General features: G+C 34.0%; 1 protein-coding gene across 50 annotated transcripts in view; it reads left to right on the forward strand.

The window, feature by feature from the left end:
• Positions 1-24,061, forward strand: part of EPB41 (erythrocyte membrane protein band 4.1) — a 108,526-nt gene that overhangs the window by 63,562 nt on the left and 20,903 nt on the right. For 7 of the 50 annotated variants that reach the window (XM_087970744.1, XM_087970780.1, XM_087970745.1 and 4 more), the window contains 11 exons: positions 1,617-1,769; positions 2,872-2,969; positions 4,641-4,813; positions 5,408-5,524; positions 6,869-6,982; positions 10,478-10,689; positions 13,345-13,401; positions 13,515-13,556; positions 14,258-14,320; positions 17,371-17,550; positions 19,898-19,948. In XM_087970744.1, the coding sequence (XP_087826870.1) occupies positions 1,617-1,769; positions 2,872-2,969; positions 4,641-4,813; positions 5,408-5,524; positions 6,869-6,982; positions 10,478-10,689; positions 13,345-13,401; positions 13,515-13,556; positions 14,258-14,320; positions 17,371-17,550; positions 19,898-19,948 (1,260 nt within the window). The remainder of the gene's footprint in view (positions 1-1,616; positions 1,770-2,871; positions 2,970-4,640; positions 4,814-5,407; positions 5,525-6,868; positions 6,983-10,477; positions 10,690-13,344; positions 13,402-13,514; positions 13,557-14,257; positions 14,321-17,370; positions 17,551-19,897; positions 19,949-24,061) is intronic. The other 43 variants (XM_087970783.1, XM_087970754.1, XM_087970750.1 and 40 more) reach the window with 19 other exon arrangements.

The raw sequence follows: 24,061 nt of genomic DNA on the forward strand, positions 1-24,061 counted from the left end.
TGGAACATTTAATGGAAAACTATTTGAAGAGCATATTGAAGAGAATTTTGTCAAAAGAACAGTATATAGAAGAATTAAAAATAACTAATGCAGAGGCCATGGATAGGGTCAAGCATTTTTAATGTGAAGAAGACTTCTGATGAGGAATGGTGCACTAGCACATCTCTGAACAAGAAGAGATGACATCATGACTATGACTGAAGTACTGGTGAATAGACTGGTACCATGGAACCTCTCTGGATAAAAGGGGAGGAGGAGAGAGAGCCTGCTTGGGGGGAATCCACAGAAAAGTGATTTCTTGTGGATTTGAGCACTGGGAAACAAAAGAAAGGCAACACACTCTCAACTACGGTGGAGCCTTTTAAAGGTTTACCTATTACCTATTTGTCTTAAGAGTATTAGAGATAAAAAAAACTACAAGTTTGCAAAGCTACCTGTTGAATTTTATCTTCTTTCCAGAATAAAAAAGTTAACTATGAGCTTAGAATTTAAAGGATTTGAAATAAGAAAAGCAAAATAAGACTTTAATCTAAAAGCATTATAAATGAAATAAGGGACCAGACAAATTTGGATTATTAGAAGTTTTGCTATAAGGTTTTGGAAATAATTATAAAAAATAACTCCTTTGTTGAAACTAAATAACTAGACATAAAAGGAAAAAGAATAAAGTGAGACAAAATAACAGAAAATAGTATGACATTAGAAATACCCCAGGTAGTGGCTAACCTTTTTGGGCTCCTGTGCCCAAAAAATTGTGAGCGCGCCAGCATGACTGAACTCGCGTGCCAATACCCAGAATGCAATGTGCACCTCCTCCCCACCCCCCTGCGCATGTGTGCGCAATCCCTACCACCACCCTCTTACTTGCACTGCGCCTCACAGCTGATTTTTCAGCTGGTTTGAGGCCTTTTTTGGCCTCTGGAGGCTTGGAAAAAGCCTCTGCAAGGCTTCTCAGGCTGAATTATAGGCCCGTTTCGTCAAGTCCAGTAGCCTTGCAGAAGTTTTTTCCAAGCCTCTGGGAGGCCGAAAAAGGCCTCAAACCAACCGGAAAAAAATCAGCTGTGAGGCATGGGCATGTGCAGTGAGGTAACTTTGCCTGCGGCACGCATGCCATAGGTTCACCATCATGGCCCCAGGAGATATTTGGGCATAAAACTAGCAGTTAAAATATCAGCAATGATTTCTGCCTCTATGGATTTAGTAGATAGTTAGATAATTCATTTGAGTGAATTAAAGATCAAGATTGCTAGAAGCCAAAGGAAGGAGTAAAAAGTTGGTTTGTTCAACCAAAATTAAACTAAGACATGTTTTTATAAAATGGGTATCCTTACAGAGTTTTTGCTGACATCAGGATTGAATTGTTAATGATTTATGGATTTTGAGAATCACCAACTATGTTTGTACTTGTAATGAAGACTGAAAGTCACTTTTTAAATATTTTTTTCTTATCCTTTCCTTTTTTTTATCTCTTCCACTTTCTCTTTTTTCTGACTTTAGTTTGTATGATCTTTTATTGCCCACAACAATCTGAGTCTTTTAATTTTTTAATGTTGAAATATTAATGTTTTCAGTGTTGAAATAACATGAATATTATATGCTATTTTCTTTTTTCATAGGACTTGGAAGGTGTAGACATCACTCTAGGAGTCTGTTCCAGTGGTCTTCTTGTCTACAAAGATAAATTGAGAATCAACCGTTTTCCTTGGCCCAAAGTGTTGAAGATTTCTTACAAGCGCAGCAGCTTTTTTATCAAGATCCGGCCTGGTGAGGTAGGCTATGGAGTCATTTTATTTTAGTTCTAGTTGAATGCATTTGTCTTCTTATCTTTGGGAAATATTAAGGATAAACTGTTTTTCAAATAACAACTGAATCTGGATACTGAACAAAAGTCTATCCACAATCATGCATAACTGACTTACTTCCTTTGAGACTTCTTATGAGGAATTGTCTTTGGGCTTGGGTTGAATAATGCAGATGGTTTGAACGTGGCTTTGTTGATTAGAAGCACCTATTACGTCGTGTTGCATTTTATGTTAGACATACACCAATCTATATCAATGAACACGTCTTGGGTGAATTCTTGCTCTAATGTGGATATTGCTATTATATCATTTTTGAAGAGTAAAAATCCATTTTAGATTCAGGTATATATGTTTATGATATACATATTTCTGTTATAATATCATATTTTACCAGTAAATCTGCACTTCTTGTCAGCATTTAAAAAACATGTCATCTTGTATTGAAATTTGACCAAGTCATGCTGTGATTTTAATGTAAAACCATACTGCATTTTTCTGCTTTGGGAAAATGCTTTTTAAGAATGGAAGTTTGTAATCATTTCAATTAGGTTTGTGTCTATTTTAATCTAGTGAAAAGAGCAACTTTTCATAAGTTATTTGATTTGCTAAATGGTAAGAATGCAGTATCCAATTTGCTATAACAACAGCTACATTATGCAATCAAACCATTATAGTTTCAATGCAGCCACATAGTTGAAAGTTATTTTTAAGATTTTACTTTATTTTCTATATTTTTACTAATTTGCTTCCCCCCTCCTATTTTTCCCATAATCATAGTGTGAAGCCAGGAAAGAATGACTGGTCCCTTTCTTCTCTAGTTCATTTTTTCAAGTCTTTCCCCCCTGTTTCCCCATTGTTTTTTTTTTTTTCATTTCCTTTTTAATTTGCTTTCTTTAGTTGATGATTGGGTAACTTTTTCAATAGCAGCTTAAATTAAATGAAATTTACTGGCTTTGATCAATGGTTATTTCTTTTTAAAAATCCAATGAAAATATTTTTTAAAATTTAATAATTTAATCCAGTGCATAACTTCTGTGCCAATCAAACTTACTCTTACTATTTTCCACAGCATGAACAATATGAAAGTACTATTGGATTCAAACTTCCTAGTTATCGAGCAGCTAAGAAATTGTGGAAAGTCTGTGTTGAACATCACACATTTTTCAGGTTTGCATTTGTATTTTTCATTGCTGGCTAATTAAGAAATGGTGTTTATAGGTGCACATCTCCTAAATCCACTTCTGATCTGAGCTAGATGAGAACAAGTGTAGTTTCATACTTCAGACCTCCTTAGTCCTAATTGGCCACAAGCTAATAGTAAGCAGGTGGCTTTGATTTTCCAGTATTTGTCTCTGAAAGTAGGTCAAAATCATTAGCAAAGACTCTTCTTTTGTCCTCACACGGGATGCACAACCTATCCCAAGCATGGAAGAGCTGGTATTGTTAGTCCTTCTAACCAAGATACAAATATGGTTAGTCCTCATTGACCACTTGTTCAATGGCCATTCAAACTTACAATGGTGCTAAACAAATAGCAATTAGAACTTAATAGCCATTGTAGCACCCACATGGTCATGTGATTGTGATCTGGGTATTTGGCTAATTCATGATTATGCCATTGCAGTTTCTGTCTGTCATGTGATCATGATTTGTGATCTTTCCCACCGGCTTAGGACTAGCAAAGTCAAGAGGGAAGCCAGCAGGAACTTTCAAGTCACTGTTACCTGAAGTCCTCACTTAGCAAGTTGTAGGTCCTCACTTAATGATGGCAACTGGACTGCTGACACACACACAAAATGAAATCATGTGATTTTTCAAGTATTAACATAATTAGGCAAAGACTACCTGTATTTCAAATTTTGTCTATTTGTAGAATAAAATTGAACTTTTGTTACTAACAAAAAGCAGTTGCTTCAGGCAGAAGTGGATTGAATGATGGTTGATGGCATAATAATGGGAAATAGTCACGGACATTGGCTGCTAAGGGAAGAAAAACAGAAGTGCTGGGATGATCAGGAGGCTTGTTCTTTACTGCTGAGACCATAGTAGAAAGTAACAGGTGCAGAGGCCAGTACATTGGCAGCAGGTAGGGGGAGGAGCTCAAAGCTTTGAATAGCATACATTGTTCAAGCGTTATCTATATTCATAAATGAACAACTAAATGTAAACAGTCAGTTTCTCTCATAATAAAAATGAGCTAATTTGTTGTATATAATGTTCCATTACTTCAGAATATACAAGCCTATTTCCAAAGTTTCTTTAAATAAGAAAGCTTTCACCAATCAGACCAAGTATCCTGTACAACCTAATCTGTTCTCTTGAGATTCTTAGTTCTTATATCAAACATTTCCCCGCTTTAGCTAAGCAAAGAAAACTGGAAAGGGGGGTTACTTTAAAATGTCTTGCCCAAAGCCCACAATTACATAATTTAATATAAATTGTGCTTATTTTATAAGGGGAAACTATAGTTCACGAGGAATTTAATGACAAATTCTCTTACTAAATCACTGAAGCCAAAAAATATATATTTTACAAATTGGAAAACAGATTTTTTTTTTGGTGGGGGGTGTGTGCAACAATCACATATCCTGCCTGAATGAAGAAAATCTCATTCAGATGTATATTTACCTTTAAAAAGCAGAGTGAATTCTGATCATTTGTTATCTCACAGCTTCACAGCCTTGGGGTTTCAATAGTTGTGAATGGCACTTATAAGTCAATTAAATAATGATACAATTAAGATAGTGCTCACCATTGAGTTGCAGTCATTTTATCTGAGTTGGAAACATATCCTTGGGTTGTAAATTAATAACATTAGAATATGTATGTATCTTTTAGATTAACATCAACCGAAGCACTCCCCAAGAGCAGATTCTTGGTGCTGGGTTCTAAATTTCGCTACAGTGGCCGGACACAAGCTCAGACAAGGCAAGCTAGTGCCCTGATAGATAGGCCTGCACCACAGTTTGAACGAACAGCAAGTAAACGTGCTTCAAGAAGCCTTGATGGTGGTGAGTGCCCTAAACTTTTTCCTCTTTACTATAAGTTCCTGTCTTACGTTGGTTCTTTACAGATTCTACTGAGTTGGATTTCGGTAATATTTGCCCTACATGTGTAGTAGTAATTGATTTTTTAAAAAGTGGTATTGGATTTACATGGGAAGTTTGAAAAAATATAGAACTGAAAATGGGCATCTGATTCTTACCATACCCTGATTACCGCAACTCTGTTATTTTGTCATGTTCTTTGGGTCATGAGGAAATAGCTTATGATTTCCTGAGTGAGTCATTGTATCTTCTGTTATGTAACATGAATGCCTCAGGAAAAGACTTCCATGTTGGTGACATAATGTGAAGACAAACAATTTTAAAATGTTCATAAAAGTAGCTTTTAAATCTTCCTTAAACTTAACAATGTTTCTTCTAATAGAGCTAACAGTTGTGAATTTTAAGAACTATTTCAAATTTGGAGATAATTTTAACTGAAGCCAGCTGAATATAAAATTGAAGAAACCAACAAAGCAGTTGTATCCATACTAAAATTTAGCAACTTATTTTCTATATACAATGTTTTGTACATTCTTAACACGTGCACAATTTCTTCAGCTAAACGTGGCTCTCAAAAAATTCAGTTCAAACTCGTAGAGGAGGAGAAGCAGGAGGATGTGGTGTTGGTTGGGGTTCCGGAATCAGAACCCCTGGAACAATTTCAGGAGAAGCCAGGTATCACTATGGGTAGCACTGATTCTTTCTCTGACCCTGTCTCTGCAGTGCCTTTTCTATCCTTTTGTGAGCTAAGACATCTTACCTGATTCTGAAAGGCTTCACATGTTCTTGGGTATATTTTTCCTCCCAGGAAATCCCCCCCCCCATCTCATAAAGGAATAAAATGAGTTCTTCAATGATTGGAACACAAAGCCCCTCCTGTATATTAATACTTGGATTCTTGCATCAACAATAAAGCCACAAATCTCAGTTACTTGAGAAAATAGTTTAGTTCTAAGGTGTCAGATGACTGAAGGGGAACCACTTTCCATATTCATTATTGTAAAATAAAAAAGATACTTTGCAAAAGAGTTTTTCAATATCTTTGGCCAGCTGTATTCTTCATTATAGATAGTGTGTAACTGTGATGCTGGAAATATCATTTATGCAGTCCTAAAGTTATATTCAAACTTAGGATATCTTTGGGGGGGGGGGTGTTTCCTGTAATTTAAGCATTATTTTCCATGAGAATTTCATCCTATTTTTAAAAACATTAAGTTTGTCTATAATAGTATAATCTGGCTTGGAAAGCCTCTACAAAGCAAGTTAGATTTCTTCTAACATACATTTAAGACATTGAATTCAGTCTCAGTTCTGCTGCTTTTACAATGCTATTTTGTTTTGTCGTCATTCTTAGTGCTAAGACATATTTAGAGCAATTTGCTAGTTTATTTTAATATTGTTCAGATGAAGTAGGATTATTCTTAGATATTTCCTGTTGTATAATTTAGCCATCTACTTAGATTTTTGAGAATGGAAATATCAGTTTCTGCATGTATTATTAACATTTCATATTATAAGACTGAAGAAATTTAATGGGAGAACAGTATCCTTTTAAACAAAGCAGGATACTACATATATAAACACATGCGCCTTGTTCTTGTGTGTTCAGGTAACAGAATGGTGACAAGTAGCAACCTTCAAAATTGTAATATGTTGTTAGAACAGTGATTAAATTTGCATTCTATCATTTGTACACAGTAGTACTAGTGAATCATTTAACAAGTTGGATAGAGAAAGCAAATAGAATAATTAGGTTGTTAATATTTAGATCTAATCTAAAGACAGATTACAAGCTCATTTCATATCTTTGAAGCAGTCACATTTTTTTTCTAGAGCTGAATGACTGCTTCAATAGAAAAAAATGCAGAGCAATGTGCCTGTGCATGTATTTGCATACAAAAATTAGCTGGGCACAACTGAGTGAGCTTGGAAGAAGAGACAAAATTATATTAAAGTTTGCTCCTAGTAATTCTCTTTTTACTTCTTTGAAGTTTTAAAATGCATTCATAACTTTTATAGCTATACATGTTCTTGACATAAGTACAATAAAAGAAGAGGAGAAAGAAGAAAAATCAGTTGTACAGGATTTAGAACCAAAATCGATATTACTTGAAACAATTCAGGAAGAGTCAGGTACCGCAGTAACAACTTCTTATATTTTGTGACTAATATATTTTCCTTAGTGACTAATATTCATTCTTATTTATCTAACAGTTCACTAGAGTTATTATAACAATACTTACCAGTAGTATGGCACAAAATAGTACGATAATGGGTAGAGAACTACCAGGAAGCTTAATATATTTATATGATAGACTTCAAATTGTGAACGGGGGCATTCACAATTAAAACTGCTCTAAAAGAGTTTATGGTTTGGTCTAGTTTTGATAGTATGCATGTTTTCCACTGTTTTCCTCCTCTCTGGAATATTGCCAGTGTGAATGAGCATGAACCAGTAGTGGTAGCATGTAATAAATCCATACTGAGGGAAAGGAAGTGAAGTACAGGTAGTGTTCCACTTGTCAATCACTTAGACCATTTGTTTAATGAAATGTTCAAAGTTAGGTGTCCTTGGTGCTTTCTGAGCTTGGTTGTTTTCTTGCAGACATTCATTACCCAAATAAGGTAAAATCAGCACTGATAATGTTACCTAGTTTGGGTAATGAAATGTTTGCAAGAAAACAAGGAAGCCCAGAGAGCACCAAGGGCCCCTCATGTCAACCCTGAGCTACAAATATTCTCCTTTATTATTCAAAGTTACAATGGCACCGAAAAATGTGATTTATGGCCGTTTTTCACACATAATCTGTGCAGCAACTCTGTGGTCTCATGATCAAAATTTGGACATTTGGTAATTGGCATCTACTTATGACTATTGTAGTCTTCTGGGGTCCTAGGATCACCTTTTGTGACCTAGCAAGCAAAATCAATGGGGGAAGCCAGCTTCACTTAACCATGTTACTAACTTAACAGTGATTCAGTTAACACCTGTGGCAAGAAAGGTCGTGAAAAGGGGCAAAACTAAGTTATTACTTAACAAACTTTGGGCTCAATTGTGGTCCTAAGTTGATGAGTACCTATATACAGTTGTGCTCATAAGTTTACATACCCTGGCAGAATTTATGATTTCTTGGCCATTTTTCAGAGAATATGAATGATAGCACAAAAACTTTTTTTTACTCATGGTTAGTGTATGGGTGAAGCCATTTATTATCAATCAACTGTGTTTAATCTTTTTAAATTATAATGACAACAGAAACTACCCAAATGACCCTGATCAAAAGTTTACATACTCTGGTGATTTTGGCCTGAAAACATGCACACAGGTTGGCGCAAAGAGGTTTGAATGGCTATTAAAGGTAATCATCCTCACCTGTGATCTGTTTGCTTGTAATTAGTGTGTGTGTATAAAAGGTCAATGAGTTCCTGGACTCCTGACAGACCTTTGCATCTTTCATCCAGTGCTGCACTGACATTTCTGGCTTCTGAGTCATGGGGAAAGCAAAAGAATTGTCAAAGGATCTGCGGGAAAAAGTAGTTGAACTCTATAAAATAGGAAAGGGATATAAAAAGATATCCAAGGAATTGAGAATGCCAATCAGCAGTGTTCAAACACTAATCAAGAAGTGGAAAATGAAGATTTCTGTTGAAACCAAACCATGGTCAGATAAACCAACTAAAATTTCAGACCCAACTGCCAGGAAAATTGTTTGGGATGCAAAGAAAAACCCACAAAGAACTTCAGATGAAATACAGGACTCTCTGAAAACATGTGGTGTGGCTGTTTCAAGATGCACAATAAGGAGGCACTGGAAGAAAGATGGGCTGCATGATAGAGTCGCCAGAAGAAAGCCATTACTATGCAAATGCTACAAAGTATCCCGCTTACAATACGCCAAAAAGCACAGAGACAAGCCTCAAACCTTCTGGCACAAAGTCATTTGGAGTGTTGAGACCAAAATCGAGCTTTTTGGCCACAACCATAAACACTATGTTTGGAGAAGAGTCAACAATGCCTATGATGAAAAGTATACCATTCCTACTGTGAAACACGGAGGTGGATCACTGATGGTTTGGGGATGTGTGAGCTACAAAGGCACAGGAAATTTGGTTAGAATTGATGGCAAGGTGAATGCAGCATGTTATCAAAAGATACTGGAGGAAAATTTGCATTCATCAATCTGGAAGCTGCGCATGGGATGTACTTGGACATTCCAACATGACAATGATCCTAAAAACAAGGCCAAAATTGACCTGTCATTGGCTACAGCAGAATAAAGTGAAGGTTCTGGAGTGGCCATCTCAGTCTCCTGACATCAATATCATTGAACCACTCTGGGGAGATCTATCTCAAACGTGCAGTTCATGCAAGACAGCCCACAAATTTACAGGAACTGGAGGCTTTTTGCCAGGAAGAACGGGCAATTTTACCATCTGAAAAGATAAAGAGCCTCATCCACACATACCACAAAAGACTTCAAGCTGTCATTGATGTTAAAGGGGGCAATACACCGTATTAAGAACTGGGGTATGTAACCTTTTGATCAGGGTCATTTGGTTAGTTTCTGTTGTCATTATGATTTAAAAAGAATAAACATAGTTGATTGATAATAAATGGCTTCAACCAATCACTAACCATGAGTAAAAGAAAAGTTTTTGTGTCATCATTCATATTCTCTAAAAATGGCCAAGAAATCATAAATTCTGCCAGGGTATGTAAACTTATGAGCACAACTGTATATGTTTGGGAATTAGGGAGACTTTAGTAGTGCCAGTTCAGCATTAAAGGACCAAAACAAGATATGGAAGAAATAGTATCAAATATAATTTTTTTAGCTTGAGTAATATCATTTGACGTTGATCAAGTACAGTATACTTGATTGATAAAATGTATACTTCATTTTAAATTAGATTTTGAAAACGTCAAACTTGAGGCAATATAATTTTTTGGATAACATTTTGAATAGTAATGAGTATGGTAAAATAAATTAATTTGGATGTAGCATGAAGTAATATTGCTACTCATTCTTTTGCTTAGTTTTAGGACCCAGTCTGAATGTATTGTTGCACCTGAGAGGTGATGCAATTTACAGTGTTGAGGTGTCTCACTTAAGAGAGAGAAAGAAGCTATTAAAGTCCATGCAATCTGGACTTTTTCATACTATTCTCACAAACACAGGATATACTTGTGATAATTGCTTTTTAAAAAGCCAGTATTATGATCGGGCCATCCTTTGAAACAAAAATATAAATTTATTTAGTTTAATCTTTATAGTAAAGATTCTATGTCTATCAGTAACTCAAGTGGTCTTGTTTTGCATTTATCACTATGATTAACAACAGTAATTAGGTGGTGATATATTGCCTGTGATAATTATTTGCACCAGTTACCTACTTTGTACAGTGACTCTTGAAATAAGCTTTTTACGGTAGTGTATTGTTGACTAACATTAAATGTGTGGCTCTTGGTTATATTAAATATTTTCTTTAACATTTTTCTTCATGCATTTAAAATAAATTCTGCTTTAGACATGCCAATCGCTTTGCATGTATTTATTTCGCAGTGTTGTGGCTTTCTGCTTGATTCTGTTCTGTATTATTACTGAAGATGTATCTATTTCTGCTTAGCAGTAGCAGTGGTTACACCTGATAGAAGCCCACGACCTACATCTGCACCAGCTATTGCTCAGAGCCATGTTACTGAGCCAACTGTACCAGCTGCATCTGTCAGCAAAGAACCAGCAGTTCTTAAAACTGAAAAAGAAACAGTAAAAAAAGAAGTAAAACTTGAAGGAACATTGCAAGATAAAGCCAAAACAGAACCAGCTGAAGGATTTCAGGTATGATCCACCATTTTTATCATTATTGGTAAGATGGTTTTGTTTGTCTTAGAACAAGATAAGAGATTGATCCCACTCAGAGTTAAACCTCTTGCGTAGGCAGCCTGTAAAAGTATTTACCGCTTATTCTGATTTTGTCCTCAGACTAAAGGTGAGAGGGAAAAATACATTGATTTCCAAGCACTGCTTTAACAACTTAAGAAAGTTTCAAGCCAAATATTCTTCAGGGTTTCCTTATAACCAAATAATTCTGATTGTGTTGATCAGTGTACTTCCTAAACTTTGCTTTCCAATAGTTTTTTTTTTTTTTCGTTTTGAGATTTTAAAACCATATTAGTAACTTGTAGTCATTTCTTTTTTTTTTCATATCTCTAGCTGCAGTTAGTGACAGTTTCGCCTACTTTTTGGATCTTCTTTGAAACTATATTCAACTTCCATTTTAACTTTCTTACAAAGCTTCTATACTCATTCACTGCACTTTTTGGAATCTTCAAATTCAAATTCTGAGCAAGTTTTTCAGATTGACACTATAAGTGGCAAATTGGATTTCTTGAACAGTCATATGTATTTTAATCATCAATGATGAATGAATATATTACTCAGAAATAGGTGCTTATAAATTCCCTCTTTCTGTATTTTCACAGTTACTTTTACTTATTCAGTGGATTAAATTTTGTCTCTATATTTCTTTACAGAGAGAGAGAGAGACACTTTGCCCTAATAATATTGATTGATTGATTTGATTGATTGATTATAGGTGCCAACTCCAAAAGAATCCAAATTTTAAAAAGTCAATACAGGGTTTAAACATATTCCTTCAAAAGTATGACTCATTTGCAGTTAGTTAATTCTTGTCATTGATGCAAGTGAACTCAGAGTTTGGAATGGAGCTACTGATAATGATTATTAAGATAGATTTCTTCCTCATGCAGTATGTCAGTAATAGGAATCAATATGAGGGGATAAGTATTTAGACTCTGATGCTGTGCTAGAAGACATTTTCCAACTATATGCATTTAACTTTTAATAACACTGTAAAGAACTTGCTTGAGAGTCTCTTCAAGAGAAAATCTAAATGTTATGTAACATCATGCATTGTGTTATGCCTTAAATATGTTAAATGAGATTATTTTAGATATATTATCTTTAAACTGGGATCTAAAGAGTTCGTTATATACATTGTTATTGTGTTAGAAATGTTTTATTATCTTGCTCTGTATCTTAACTCTTACTTTTGATGGCTTTTTTATTGTATCCTGAAATTCCTTACATATAAATTACAGTAATTGGTATGGATGCCTGTGGTTTTCTCTTTCTTCAAATTCTATTCCTCAGATTTTAATAAGAGAAAAAAATAGAAAAACCTATTTATAATCCAGACTTCAGCATGAAAATGTCTAAAACAATATATAAAAATTTAATTTTGGTTAAATAAATTTATTCTTGGTTTTACTGCAGTTAAATCCCATATTCTTATATTTAAAAATGCACCCGATTGGTTTCAGTGGGATTTACTGACAATGAATGGGTATAGTTCAGTTCAGCTAATATCATATTACAATATTGTATTAAAATTGATGGTTGAAATATAGTCTGCCATTGCTTATTATCAGTATTGAGCAATATTTTAATGTTGGTTTAAAACCTTGGACTGTTTAAAAATGAAAAAAAGTGTGCCCTGTCTGTCTCCTATATTTAATAATTGATAATTCACCCAATTCCAACATTTAACTTTAAGAAACAAAAATGTCTGGCTAAGTCATTTTTTCTGCATATCGATACTCTTGATGTAATCAGTCCTTACTCTAGTCTAGTCTGTGAGGATTGCCAAGGCCATATGTGTAAGAACAAAGAAACCCAGAATTAATAGAATTCTCCTGCTGGGACCTTTTTCCTTCATCCTTTCCTCACTTCTATTAGACACTTCATATAAACGGTTTGGTTTAAAACTCTTTTTATTTTTGCTATAGCTCAAGTGTATTGTCTCTGTTCATTTTATGCACTTAAGTTTTTTGGATTTCTTTTTCTGACTAGTGCCGCCTTGGCTGCTTCTGTTCTGATGCCTAGTTTCTCATTCAGTTGATGTTCTGATTCTTAATTCCTTGTTCCACACCTGCTACCCTGCCCTGTGCTTGTTCTTTGTCAGACTTTCACACTGGTCAAACCAGCACAATTCCCTCTCAAGCAAATTTCTATGTAACAAATGAATTGCAATCTAATCGGTTTCCTGAAGTATCACCCCAATTCATTTAGAACATTCATTGCAACAAGGATCAAGTTAAATACAATGTAGAGATTTTCTCATGCTTCTTGTGATTTTTAGAAGCTCATCACATCCAGAAATAACAAGAAGAGAAAAGTTGGAAGAGACCTTTTGAAGTATACAGCTGTATATTTTGTTTTAAACCTCTTTACATATTTATACTTACAATAAAATTGTTTTGAAGAATTCAAAATACTGAATAAAATAACATCAACTATATGGGACTAACAAACTGTCATTATAAAATATGATGTTTATTTATGTCTTCATAAGAGTGCATGTTAATGCATGTTTACACAATGCTTCAAAAACAAATGGTGGTTTTTGAAGCAATGCTATCTCTAAAACTCTACTAACAAAAAATGTTTTTGCCACTTTATTTTTTAACGTAGGTGGGGAAAACGCATATCAAAATGTCAGTACCCAGCACAAATGGCGACCAAAATCAGGTTTGTCTGGTTAGGTTGCTTTGCTTTCTTTAAAAAGAGGGAAAAGACTAAATCAAATCCAAATAAATGAACCCATTTTTTTTGTCTTTTTTTAAAAAACTATCATAAAACAGCAGCGTGCAGAAAAAGAGGAAGACCCGATAAGAATGAGGAAGGTTAGCAGTTTTTTTCACTTCCATCAAAACAAAATTATCATATCACTCATGCATATGCAAAATATTTAAAAAGACAATATTTTGGTTTCTTCCTGTGCTTTAATCAGTTGATACTTGTTTTTAAATAAACACAATTAATCAATTAGCCAAAGAATTAATAAAAGTTTCCTTTTATACTTCTTGTTTCCTAATTATTTTGTAAAAAACTTTCTACAAGGAGTCAACAATTCAGGAAGTAAAAAACAAGTATTACTGTAATAGAATAAGACAAATAGATGTACTTAAATTTTGAAATAAGTGTTAACAAATACTTGTTTCAAAAATGTTTTTATGTATGCTAGAGAGCCAGGAGGACATTTCCAGTGTTCTGCATAGCTATATTCTAATTTCTTACTCTTTTTTTGGAAATACTGTGTCTCTGTGGAAGAACAGCTTGCAGAATGATGGAGCCATTATAACTGTCTTTTTAAAAAGAACCCATTACATTTTTTCATCATTCATGAGCAGGACCACACACATTCCTCATATTCTCCACATGATCTTATGATTCCATACACTATACCCCATTCACAAATCATTGCTCTATGAATGTTAGTTTAACCTTTTTCGTTTTCCAATCTGCAAATACCTGCAAGAACAACCTTTTTAATTTTTGTGTGTTTTTTTTGTTTTGTTTTGTTTTCCCCCCCTTTCTTTCACAGAAAAGATCAAAGAGACTAGATGGTGAAAACATTTATATAAGACATAGCAATTTAATGTTGGAGGTTTGTATGACTTTGAAGCTTCTTTCAGTTGCATTTGCCTGGACCTCTACATTCTTTGCTAAACTCTTTTCGCCTCTGCTGTAGCATTTGTGTTTTTGGGGTGAGGTGTATATGCCTGCTCTTTGCATGACTTTGTTAGAAATAGGCTTTTGCATGTTACCATAAACATGACATTATGCAACCATTTTTCTTATCTGTTTACATTGTTTTCTTGTTATCTGAAAATATGTGATTGGGATCATTTTTCACTTAAATGTATTTCTAAATCAGAGCAACTTGTTACACAATTATCTATGCATAACAGTCTCCAAGCATGCAATTATATGATTGACACAAATAAACAAGGTTGTCTGAGTTGTATTTTGTGGTGTCATTCTGTAGGTTATAATCCCAGAATAGTTATATAAAATTGAGTTCAATCAGAGTAGCCCTGATCATCAGTTTTAATTTCAAAGTCTTTTCTTTTAAGCTTCTCAGGTTGTCTTCGCTTAATGACTACTCATTCAGCAAGTGTTTCAACTTATGCAGGAGCTTGAATAAGTGGACTGGTCCTCATACTATGATGCTAGCTGACTATTTTTTGCCATATCCTACATATGGGTAGCATGTCATAAACCATCTCTCCTTCTATCAGTGCTGTTGATGTCAAAACTAGAATGGTTATATATCTTTATAGAAGGGGAAGGGGAAAACTAAACTTGTCCATAGTTAAAAAGTTCATAGTTAAAAAGTTCAGTTCCACCTCAAGTGTGGCTAGTTTCTCAACAGCATTCAAACAGAATAGTTCCCCCCCCTTTAAAGTTCCCAATAAATTGGAAAGGAGGAAGTAGAATGTCATCACTTCATTTCTGATGTGCGAGATTATTTATTTTATTCAAGCTGAATAGACTTGATATTTCTTGTCATTCTAAGTGATAATTTTCAATTTCTTTGGTTACATATATGAGATTGGCAGCCTTGACTGCACTTTTCCCTCACTTGAACATGAGTTTGAATATATTGAACATTCCAATCATATATTACTGATACAGGAAAATGTATGCTTCCTATACTGATTCTGTTTTTGTGTGTTATTATCTTTTAATCACAATTCCAGAAATAGCATAGGAGATTCTTGTGCAGTGTCAATTTTTTTAATGTACTAATTACTTTTTGAATTTTTAATTTCGTGCTGTACAGCTTTGAGTTTGCTACAATGCAGAGCTTGGGGCAAAATTAAAATGGTGTAATCCAGTCAACAACATAAGGTGATCTGGCAAGAGGCAGTGAATATTTCATCTATATCATTTTAATTCCTCTATAAATCAGCTTTTTAATTTCTTATCTACTCTTGGTAGTTTTTTTTAAAAATCCAGTGCACTTACCTCTTTTTTGTAGTAATTGTATCTCCTGTTACCATATGGGGTTCTAGATAAATATGTAACCCAATGCCACTTTCTAATTTGTTTCACATATTTAGTTTGACCCCTAACTGTGTTGTTGCAGGTATTCAAGTTATTACTCTTAAAAATGTTAAACATATACAGTATAAAATGAGGTATAGCCCTTCTTTGGACTGTCCTACTCAAGTATTTTTATATTGAGACTTGAGTTTGATTTTAAAATAGAGAAAACTGAAAATGTTCCAGAATTTGCAAAGAGGTAAAATCCAAGGATTTTTCAAAACCTGAAAATGTGTGCAATTCAATTTTATTGTACCAAGCATAGACTTTTCTTGACTGGGAGAACAAAGGTCAAATAAAAAAAACCTAATGATTACAGTGCAAATACATGTAGAGTCAGTACGTACCCTCTGTAGTTATATTTGTCAATCTGAGGAATGGCAGCATCAAGATAGAAAGGGTTCCTTGGGCAGTGCAGGCTTTATCCAATCCTTGTAATAAAGTGAGTGGCTGAACATTTGGTGATAAAATATCTTTTCCCAAACATGCATACATGTATCCATAAGACAAACCTTTCCTGCAGATCGATGAGCATATGAGTGATAAACTTCTGAGATATGCATACTAATAAAAATATTAACCTCCTAATCCGAGTTCTGAAATGGTATTGTCCAAATGGGATTTTTGTGTGTATTTTATTAAAGGTAAATCAAGTAACTAATGAAGTCATATTATCCTGGATAATGGTAACCAAAATAATTGGTTGGCTTTTGTTCCTTTTTTGCTCACTAAAATGTTTTTTCCCACCAGTGAATTTTATACACTAGTCAATTATGTCCATTTAATTCAGCAATCTTATTCTTGGTATTTTTTTCCTACCGAGGGTTAGGATTAGCAATGATTAACCTTTATGGATTTTGGTAACACCATAATCACAAAGATATATACCACACCAATCAGTTATGTCTGCAGCTGGTAAAAGCTTTTTGGATATAAGATTAACAGCAGGCAAAAAAGGTCCAAGAGCCAAATTGAGTTCCATGTTGTAAGACAGAAAGAAGTATCAACAAGCATAATAAAATTTACCACTTGTGAATATAGGATTGAAACTTTAAAGAGGCTAATAAATTTCTACAAGTTTCAGATTTGATTTCCAAAAAGATGCTTTGGAATGTGGAGGCATAAGTATAATTCCCTTTTTCAAGTGCAGAAAATAACCATATCTTTTCCTATGATTGTGTAGCAATTCTGGAAGATAGCCACACTGTCCCAGGAAAAGAAACATTTCCTTTAACGTTTGCATGTATATACTAGTTGATACACCCGGTCATGTCTGAAGCACGTTCTTGGAATAAACTCCGAATAGTTCTAGACTAATAATATCTGCTGAGTGTTGGAAATGTATAACAGGTAACTGTTCCAAAATTAGGAAATTTGAAAAGATTGCCACTCCTGAAATAATTGGGATTTTATTTTTGTTAGTGTAATTGAAAAAAATAATGTTGAACTTAATTAGTGGGGATATCCTGCACCAACTAGTACATTTTATCTCTTTGAGGGGAAAAAAAATCAACTTGACTAATTTTCTGCAGCATCAAGGGGAGCTGTAGATTCGCTTCAGTAAAACTTTCTGTGGTTTGTGTTGGATTTTTTCCCCTAAAATGATAGGATCTAGATAAAACCCAAGAAGAAATAAAGAAGCATCATGCTAACATCAGTGAACTGAAGAAAAACTTCATGGAATCTGTTCCTGAGCCACGACCAAGTGAATGGGACAAACGCCTCTCTACTCATTCTCCTTTCAGAACACTTAACATCAATGGACAGATTCCCACAGGAGTAGAAGGAGTGAGTACTTTATAAAGTACTGATGATTTATTTGGCTTTGATCTTCTAAATAAGACCACTGTTTAATTCTCTGGGAATTGGAATTCCTCTTTGGGGAGAAGGACATAAGCAAAAGTTAAGCAAGGTTGCTTAAGTGTTTCATTACTCATTTCTTGTATATTGAATGAGCTATTAACTTTTTAAAAGCCAATTTTCTGTTAGGTTACTGTGGACATTAGGTTTGGAATGTCTTAGCATAAAATATTATAGAAGGAGGGAGGGGGAGTCAGATCCTAGGTTGTTTTCTCCTAGTCCAAAACTTTAACCACTATATCTCAGGTGGATGGTGGGTGATACAGGGCAAGTAATTCCCTCATCCCTAGACTGGGAAATTTAAAAATACCTGTCTACCAACCCACTGTCAGGACTGAATCAGCATGATAGCTTATGCTCTTTATCCTTCAGTAAGAAATCTTTGCAGGGCTTGATTTGGCCTGATAATAATTTATTTATGAAATTTGTAGACTTCCCCAATCTATTATGACTGTGGGTGGCTTACAAAATACAAGCTTACAATAAAATATTTTGAAATAGGAAATTCATCAAACACCTGGGGGAAAAACAATCATTAAAAACAAAAACAAAATGTCATAGAATCATCACCAACACTAACCCAAATCTTGAGAATTGAGCCAGGTCTTACGGCTTATTTAAATTGAGTCTGGGTGAGAGTCTTAATGTTGCTTCAGAAACAGGTGCCATGAGAGAGTAGCACCCCCCCCCCCCAAATATATATAGTAATAAAATACAATGGTACCTCGGTACTCATTAATTGGTTCTGGGAGGCGCAATGAGTACTAAAAATGAGCACCAAATAAACTTAGGTGACTAATGTGTGACCCTTTGTTTCCACTGGAAAGGGTAGCAAGTTCTAGTTTGTGTGATGAATACCAAATAAATTAGTATCGGGACAAAATGTTCATGTCAAGTTCATTGAGGACCAAATTTGATGAGTTTTAAAATGGTTGAGTACCAAGATATCACTGAACAATATATAATAATATTTGATAGAAGGGAGGATGGAGATACACACACACACACACACTAAATACTCTTGGTACTTACTAGACAGTTTGCATACATGCTAGTTATGTCCTGTTCTGTCCCGGTTATCATTTACTGTCAGTAGAAGGCATTTGGTCTGTCGCTGTAAAGTTGAAGTGGTAATTCTGTATTGTTAAAGTATTATAGTACATTTTTGTATTTTTACAATAATTACTGAATTTGGCATTACACTCTGCAGTGTAATTGTAGATATGTTGGATTAAATCTGAACTAAATATTTATTAAATACTCAAATACTATTTATCAAAATATTTCTATGCTCTGGACCCAGAACATAACATTGCTTTGAACTCTTGATTGGCAGTATATTAAATACATATATACACATATACTTATTTTGGAAACAATGAAAGTCATAGTGCCGCCTTCTGGGATTTTTTTTTTAACTTCCTAATATATCTGACAACCTTGGGACTTCCTGATGGATTTTAGCTTTTCAAGATGAGCTATGTTTTGCTGGGTGAAAAAAAGCTGAGTTTAATAATAGCTTTTTGTCTGTGCAATAATAATGTGCATGATAACTATTATAAAAATAGCTGTATTGTAATATGTGAATTTTTTGCAGTTATTATAGATTTAATAATAATTTGTGCTTAATTTAACTTTAGGTTCTGCTGCAATAATCACTATTTTACATTTAAAGCATCTAGAATAGTTTTGTTGACTTGCTTTAAAAATATCAAAAAGTATAAGGTATAGGAATGAAGAAATTGAGAGGAAATTTTTTTAAACTTTATTTTGCAACTGATTTCAATTTTTTTGTTGGACATTAGAAGTAGGACTTGTTATTATTAATAGTCAGAACAGCATGGAAGGCCTTTTCATGGTTAGCTTCTGAAGCTCTGATCAGAGTAGAGTTGTTAAAGAATGCTATAAAGTTGGCTTCATAAAATTTTGTTCTGGTTATATAAAAGTTGAACAGGAATAATGTATATTTTCTTATATAAAAGGTAATTTGAGGGCATTTTAGAAGAATTGCATTTCTCAGATAACTTCAATACTTCAGGTAATAAGCATTAGTGGACTTTTCATTAAAATTAATTTTAATACACAGACACCTCCAAGTTTCTTGTTTTCTTAAACAGAAGGATGCATTATAATTATTAGTCATAGAGAATTTCATTTTTTAAATTTAAGTTTTGTAATTTTAATAATCTATAAACTGGGATTTATTTTTGGTTTCTCTGTCTATTTATTCTACTTTGAAATACAACTGCATTTTCCATACTTTGTGTATGTCCAGGTCAAGAAAGCAACATTTCAGCCCTGTGAGAAACAGGTCGCTGGGCCAGAGGTAAAGCTGCTGTTTTGATACATGCTTTTAAAGCAGATTTTTGCTACTGCATTGGTTCTGGCAATCCCAAACTTCAACAGCAGCTGCTAGCATTGTTTGGGCTGCCTTTTCAATAATGTCATCTCTCACAGCCTTCTGATCTAACATTTTAAGTAGATTTGCAATGCTGCAAGCTTTTGCAGTTTTTCAATTGCTTCTTTCAGTGCATGGCTGGTTGACAAAGTTGCATGAAGATGTTGCCATAAAGTTTGAGAGAGAGAAATTATGAAAGTTTAACTCTACCCTGTTCTTTTTATGTTGTCTTCCCCTCTTTTCATGTTCTTCTTTTAATTTTCATGTTACTCTTGCATACTTTATCATTTCATTTTGCTGCCCAGACTTCCAGCTACTTTCTCCCTGATCTTCATTACTTAGGGGTGTGCAAAGACTCTGTCCCCAGATATCAGATTGATCAAAGAAGACTGAATCAGCTGAGAGAGCTTAGAGCCAAATTTTTCCTCTCCTAGACAGCAACTTTCATTTGTCATACATGGAAAAAGAAAATCTACTTCAAAATTCTCCAGCTTAGGCTCAGTTTTCACATACTGCAAAATACTACTCATATTTAAATTCTTTACACACTGATGTCATATACAAATAAAAATATAGAATAAAAATATATACTTTGTAATCTTACTATCAGAAATGCACATTGCGTTTTCTTTGTTTTTAGGAAACTGAATATTTTGCACTTGAATCACATAGAGGTAGACATGGTATCTTCCATGACAATACTTTCTTCAGTATTCAAACAATTAACTGTGCTATAGTTGAAATATCAGATCTAACAAAGTACAATTTTGAATTTCAGAATAGCATATAAAGTCACAACCAATATTTTGTATGATATCAGTTGTGTTTGTAAAGCAACACTATTATTACATAATTCTGTATCTTAAGACTCAAATATCTGTTTTAACCTATGGATAGAGTTGATTTAGCATGAGTTTCTGCACAAAGAATTATTAGCAATTCAGAATTTGTTTAGTCAATTAAAAAGCAGCTAATTTCTCTCTAATTTGGTTTCCACTTTGTAAGATTAACAGAGGAGTTAGTTGTATAACTGGTGCAAAACATATTTTGCTGTCATTCTGACAATTTCTATAATTCGTGTCCTTGCATATCCCCAAGTACCATTTTGAGCATTTTTCATCAGTCATTTTGTTCATCTCTCTGTCTTTCTTGATCTCCTACCATGAAAGCAGACACAGGAATGCCCTCTGTTAGTGCAGGATGAAGACTATATTAAAAAGCAAGAGAAAGTTCCTGAGGGAAGTTTACCCCATCAAGCAACTGAAGAAATCCAGGCCAAAATTTCTATTCCAATTCCCGAGGAGCAGAAAACACTCAAAACATGTCATCTGTATACTAACATTTTTTCTTCTCCACGCTTTCCTTTTCTGATGTCCTTTTTGGTGATCCTTGCAATGACTATGTGGTGGCTAGTTTTTCTGTGATTAAGGAACACACAGAGGCTTATATGAAATATCAACAAGACTCTGCACCCTTCAATTTCTCGCTAAAGCTGCTGTCTTATTCTTTCTATTTTATTTTTGACTGTAGTTCAGTTTCTCAGAAATTCTGCTTTTTAAAAGATGTAATTATTCAACACATAAACTTCTGGTATTTGTAAGAGATAACAGGAAAAATCAGGCAAATTTCATTGTGACAAATTCTAATATTGTGCAAATCCCTAAAACTCAGATTGTGCCAATGATATACTTGTTTGGATGGCTTTTATCATGTTCAAGACTCATGTCTGCATGTATTAATATAGGCTTGCTGTTAAAGTTGGATGTTGAGCACAGGAGCTTGTTGGGGGGAGGGGGGGAGCAGTAATTGTTGGGGAAAAAACTCAGTATACCTGAGAATACCTGTGTTATAGACATTTTACAAGTTGGATCTATTTCCAACTTGTTTCATAATGATTTCTATAAACAAAGAAATATACAACTTCCATTTAAAATGAAACAGAATAATTCAGATATGTATATCCAGAGAGCAAATAAACCAATGTGATTTAAATATTATAAAATAGATTTTACATCTTGCTATTAAAACACTTTTCACACCTCTGTCTTAAAGCCATTTCTTTGGGAAATATAATTTGTGTATCAATATAATGTAGTGGAGTGAATTATGACTTACTTCAAGAACCATCTGGTCAGGGATAAAGTGGACTTGCAACATATGTTGCCTCACATTAACTGTAAGGGTAAGCTATGTCTGCCTATGCATTAAGTAGATGCATATTTGTGAATCATTAATCCTCACTGTATGATTTTATTTAAATGAAAGCTTGTAACTTCTAGTTTCTGTTGAGATTGGGTTAGAATGGTAGAGAGACAATAACTTATTGGAAGCAGTAATCTATAATTTAAATTGCTCTCTTATCATTAATTTTTTTCTAAATTTTTCTGTGCTTTCCTTTTCTCTGAAATATTTACTAAATTGTTTTGTTTTTCCTGCAACACCCCTCTGTATGAAACTAGTATGTTCTAAATGTGTGTGTACTGCTTAATGCATGATGTTCCTTATACTATTCGCAATTGTGTTAACACATAAGTGAGCATTCCTTTGAGTAGAGGTTCTGACATTTAATTATATATTCTCTTCATTTAAATCTTTGCATGTTGCTTAAATTTTGAAACACTCAGATGTAAAAATAGTTATTTGATTTCCAATTTATTTGTATAATTTTAAAACAAAAAGTTCTGACTTTGACCTTTCATTACTGCACTATGCAAACACAGATGAATGGATTTTATACTCCTAAAATAAATTAAGGACAACTTCACAAGTTTTTTGAGAGCAGAATTGCAGTATTCAGTCTAAGTAGCTATAAACTTGAATCTAGAAAGGAGGTGTGTGACAATTAAATTATTGAGCAAAGTTGAATATGAGTGAAGTTTAACTAATTCAGATGATATTTTAAAATTGATCTTTAAAATTGATCTCTATTACTTAGAATTATATACAATATGTTTGTGTGTATGTTCAGGTGAAAGATACATAGCTGTTTATCTTTTTGACAGTTTTGAAATTTAAAATTAATTTCAGTTGTGCAGTCATGTCTACATAGATTAACATTCCCTAGTCTGGGGGAAAATCATAAGTCCACTGATTTCTGGACATCTTATCTGCTTTCAATACCATGGGTCATGATCTTCTTTTAAAGATGTGGGTCTGAGCCATTGCTTAGATAGCTGCATTTCTCTCTACATGGTTATTTTCTGATGGTGATACTCTTACATTGTTGCTTATAGAACTTTGTATTTTCCTGTATAGCTCCCACACCACCTAAAATATTGCAGTAGAGGCCATCAGTCATAGTCAAAGAAGTGAAGCAGTATTTGCAATATACAAACTATGTAAGATAAACAAACCACCTACCATTGATGAGTCACTCAAAGAAGGTTTGACTTTTAACCTTTAACCTTCTCTGCATGGACTCACCTTTGACTCAAAGGATTGCATTTATAGCTAGCAGGTGGTACTAGATCCATCCCTGTCTTTGGAAACTTAAATAGCATCAACGACCATATGTATAATAATTTTTAATATTAAGGCTAGGCTACTTGGGACTCTTCAGTTGCACCATAGTTCTGAAATCGTAACACATTGGGACCCATAGAATATGTGCAGTTGCTGTGTCTTTTAATCTATTTCTGAACAAAAGGTTTAAATTCTTCCTTCCATACTTTGGGACTTAGTTGTTTTAAGGATCGCTTTCACCCACATAAGTATGATTAAATCTTCTGAGGTGAGATAGTAATTATATAATGGGTATTCTCACAGATCAGGCTATGGAATGGAATTTCACCAGTAAGATGTATTATACTTTTCTTGTAGATCTTTTAATTTTTATAGGTTTAAAAATAATTAGTGATACATTACTGCTAATCTCTCTTTTTCAAGTGTGTGTGTGTGTCATTTCTAGTGCTTTACTTTTTGATGTTTTTATTTATTCTGCTATACTACCAAAAGAGCTCCAGTCAGAATATTCCTAAATTACCTGTTTTTTCTGAAAGTAGAATATAAAATCATGTACCAAACTTCACAAACAAGTCAATT

The sequence above is a fragment of the Notechis scutatus genome, chromosome 8, assembly GCF_049901735.1.
Source record: "Notechis scutatus isolate UNSWTSFEM ecotype Mainland chromosome 8, rNotScu1.2, whole genome shotgun sequence".
Taxonomy (NCBI): Eukaryota; Metazoa; Chordata; class Lepidosauria; order Squamata; family Elapidae; genus Notechis; species Notechis scutatus.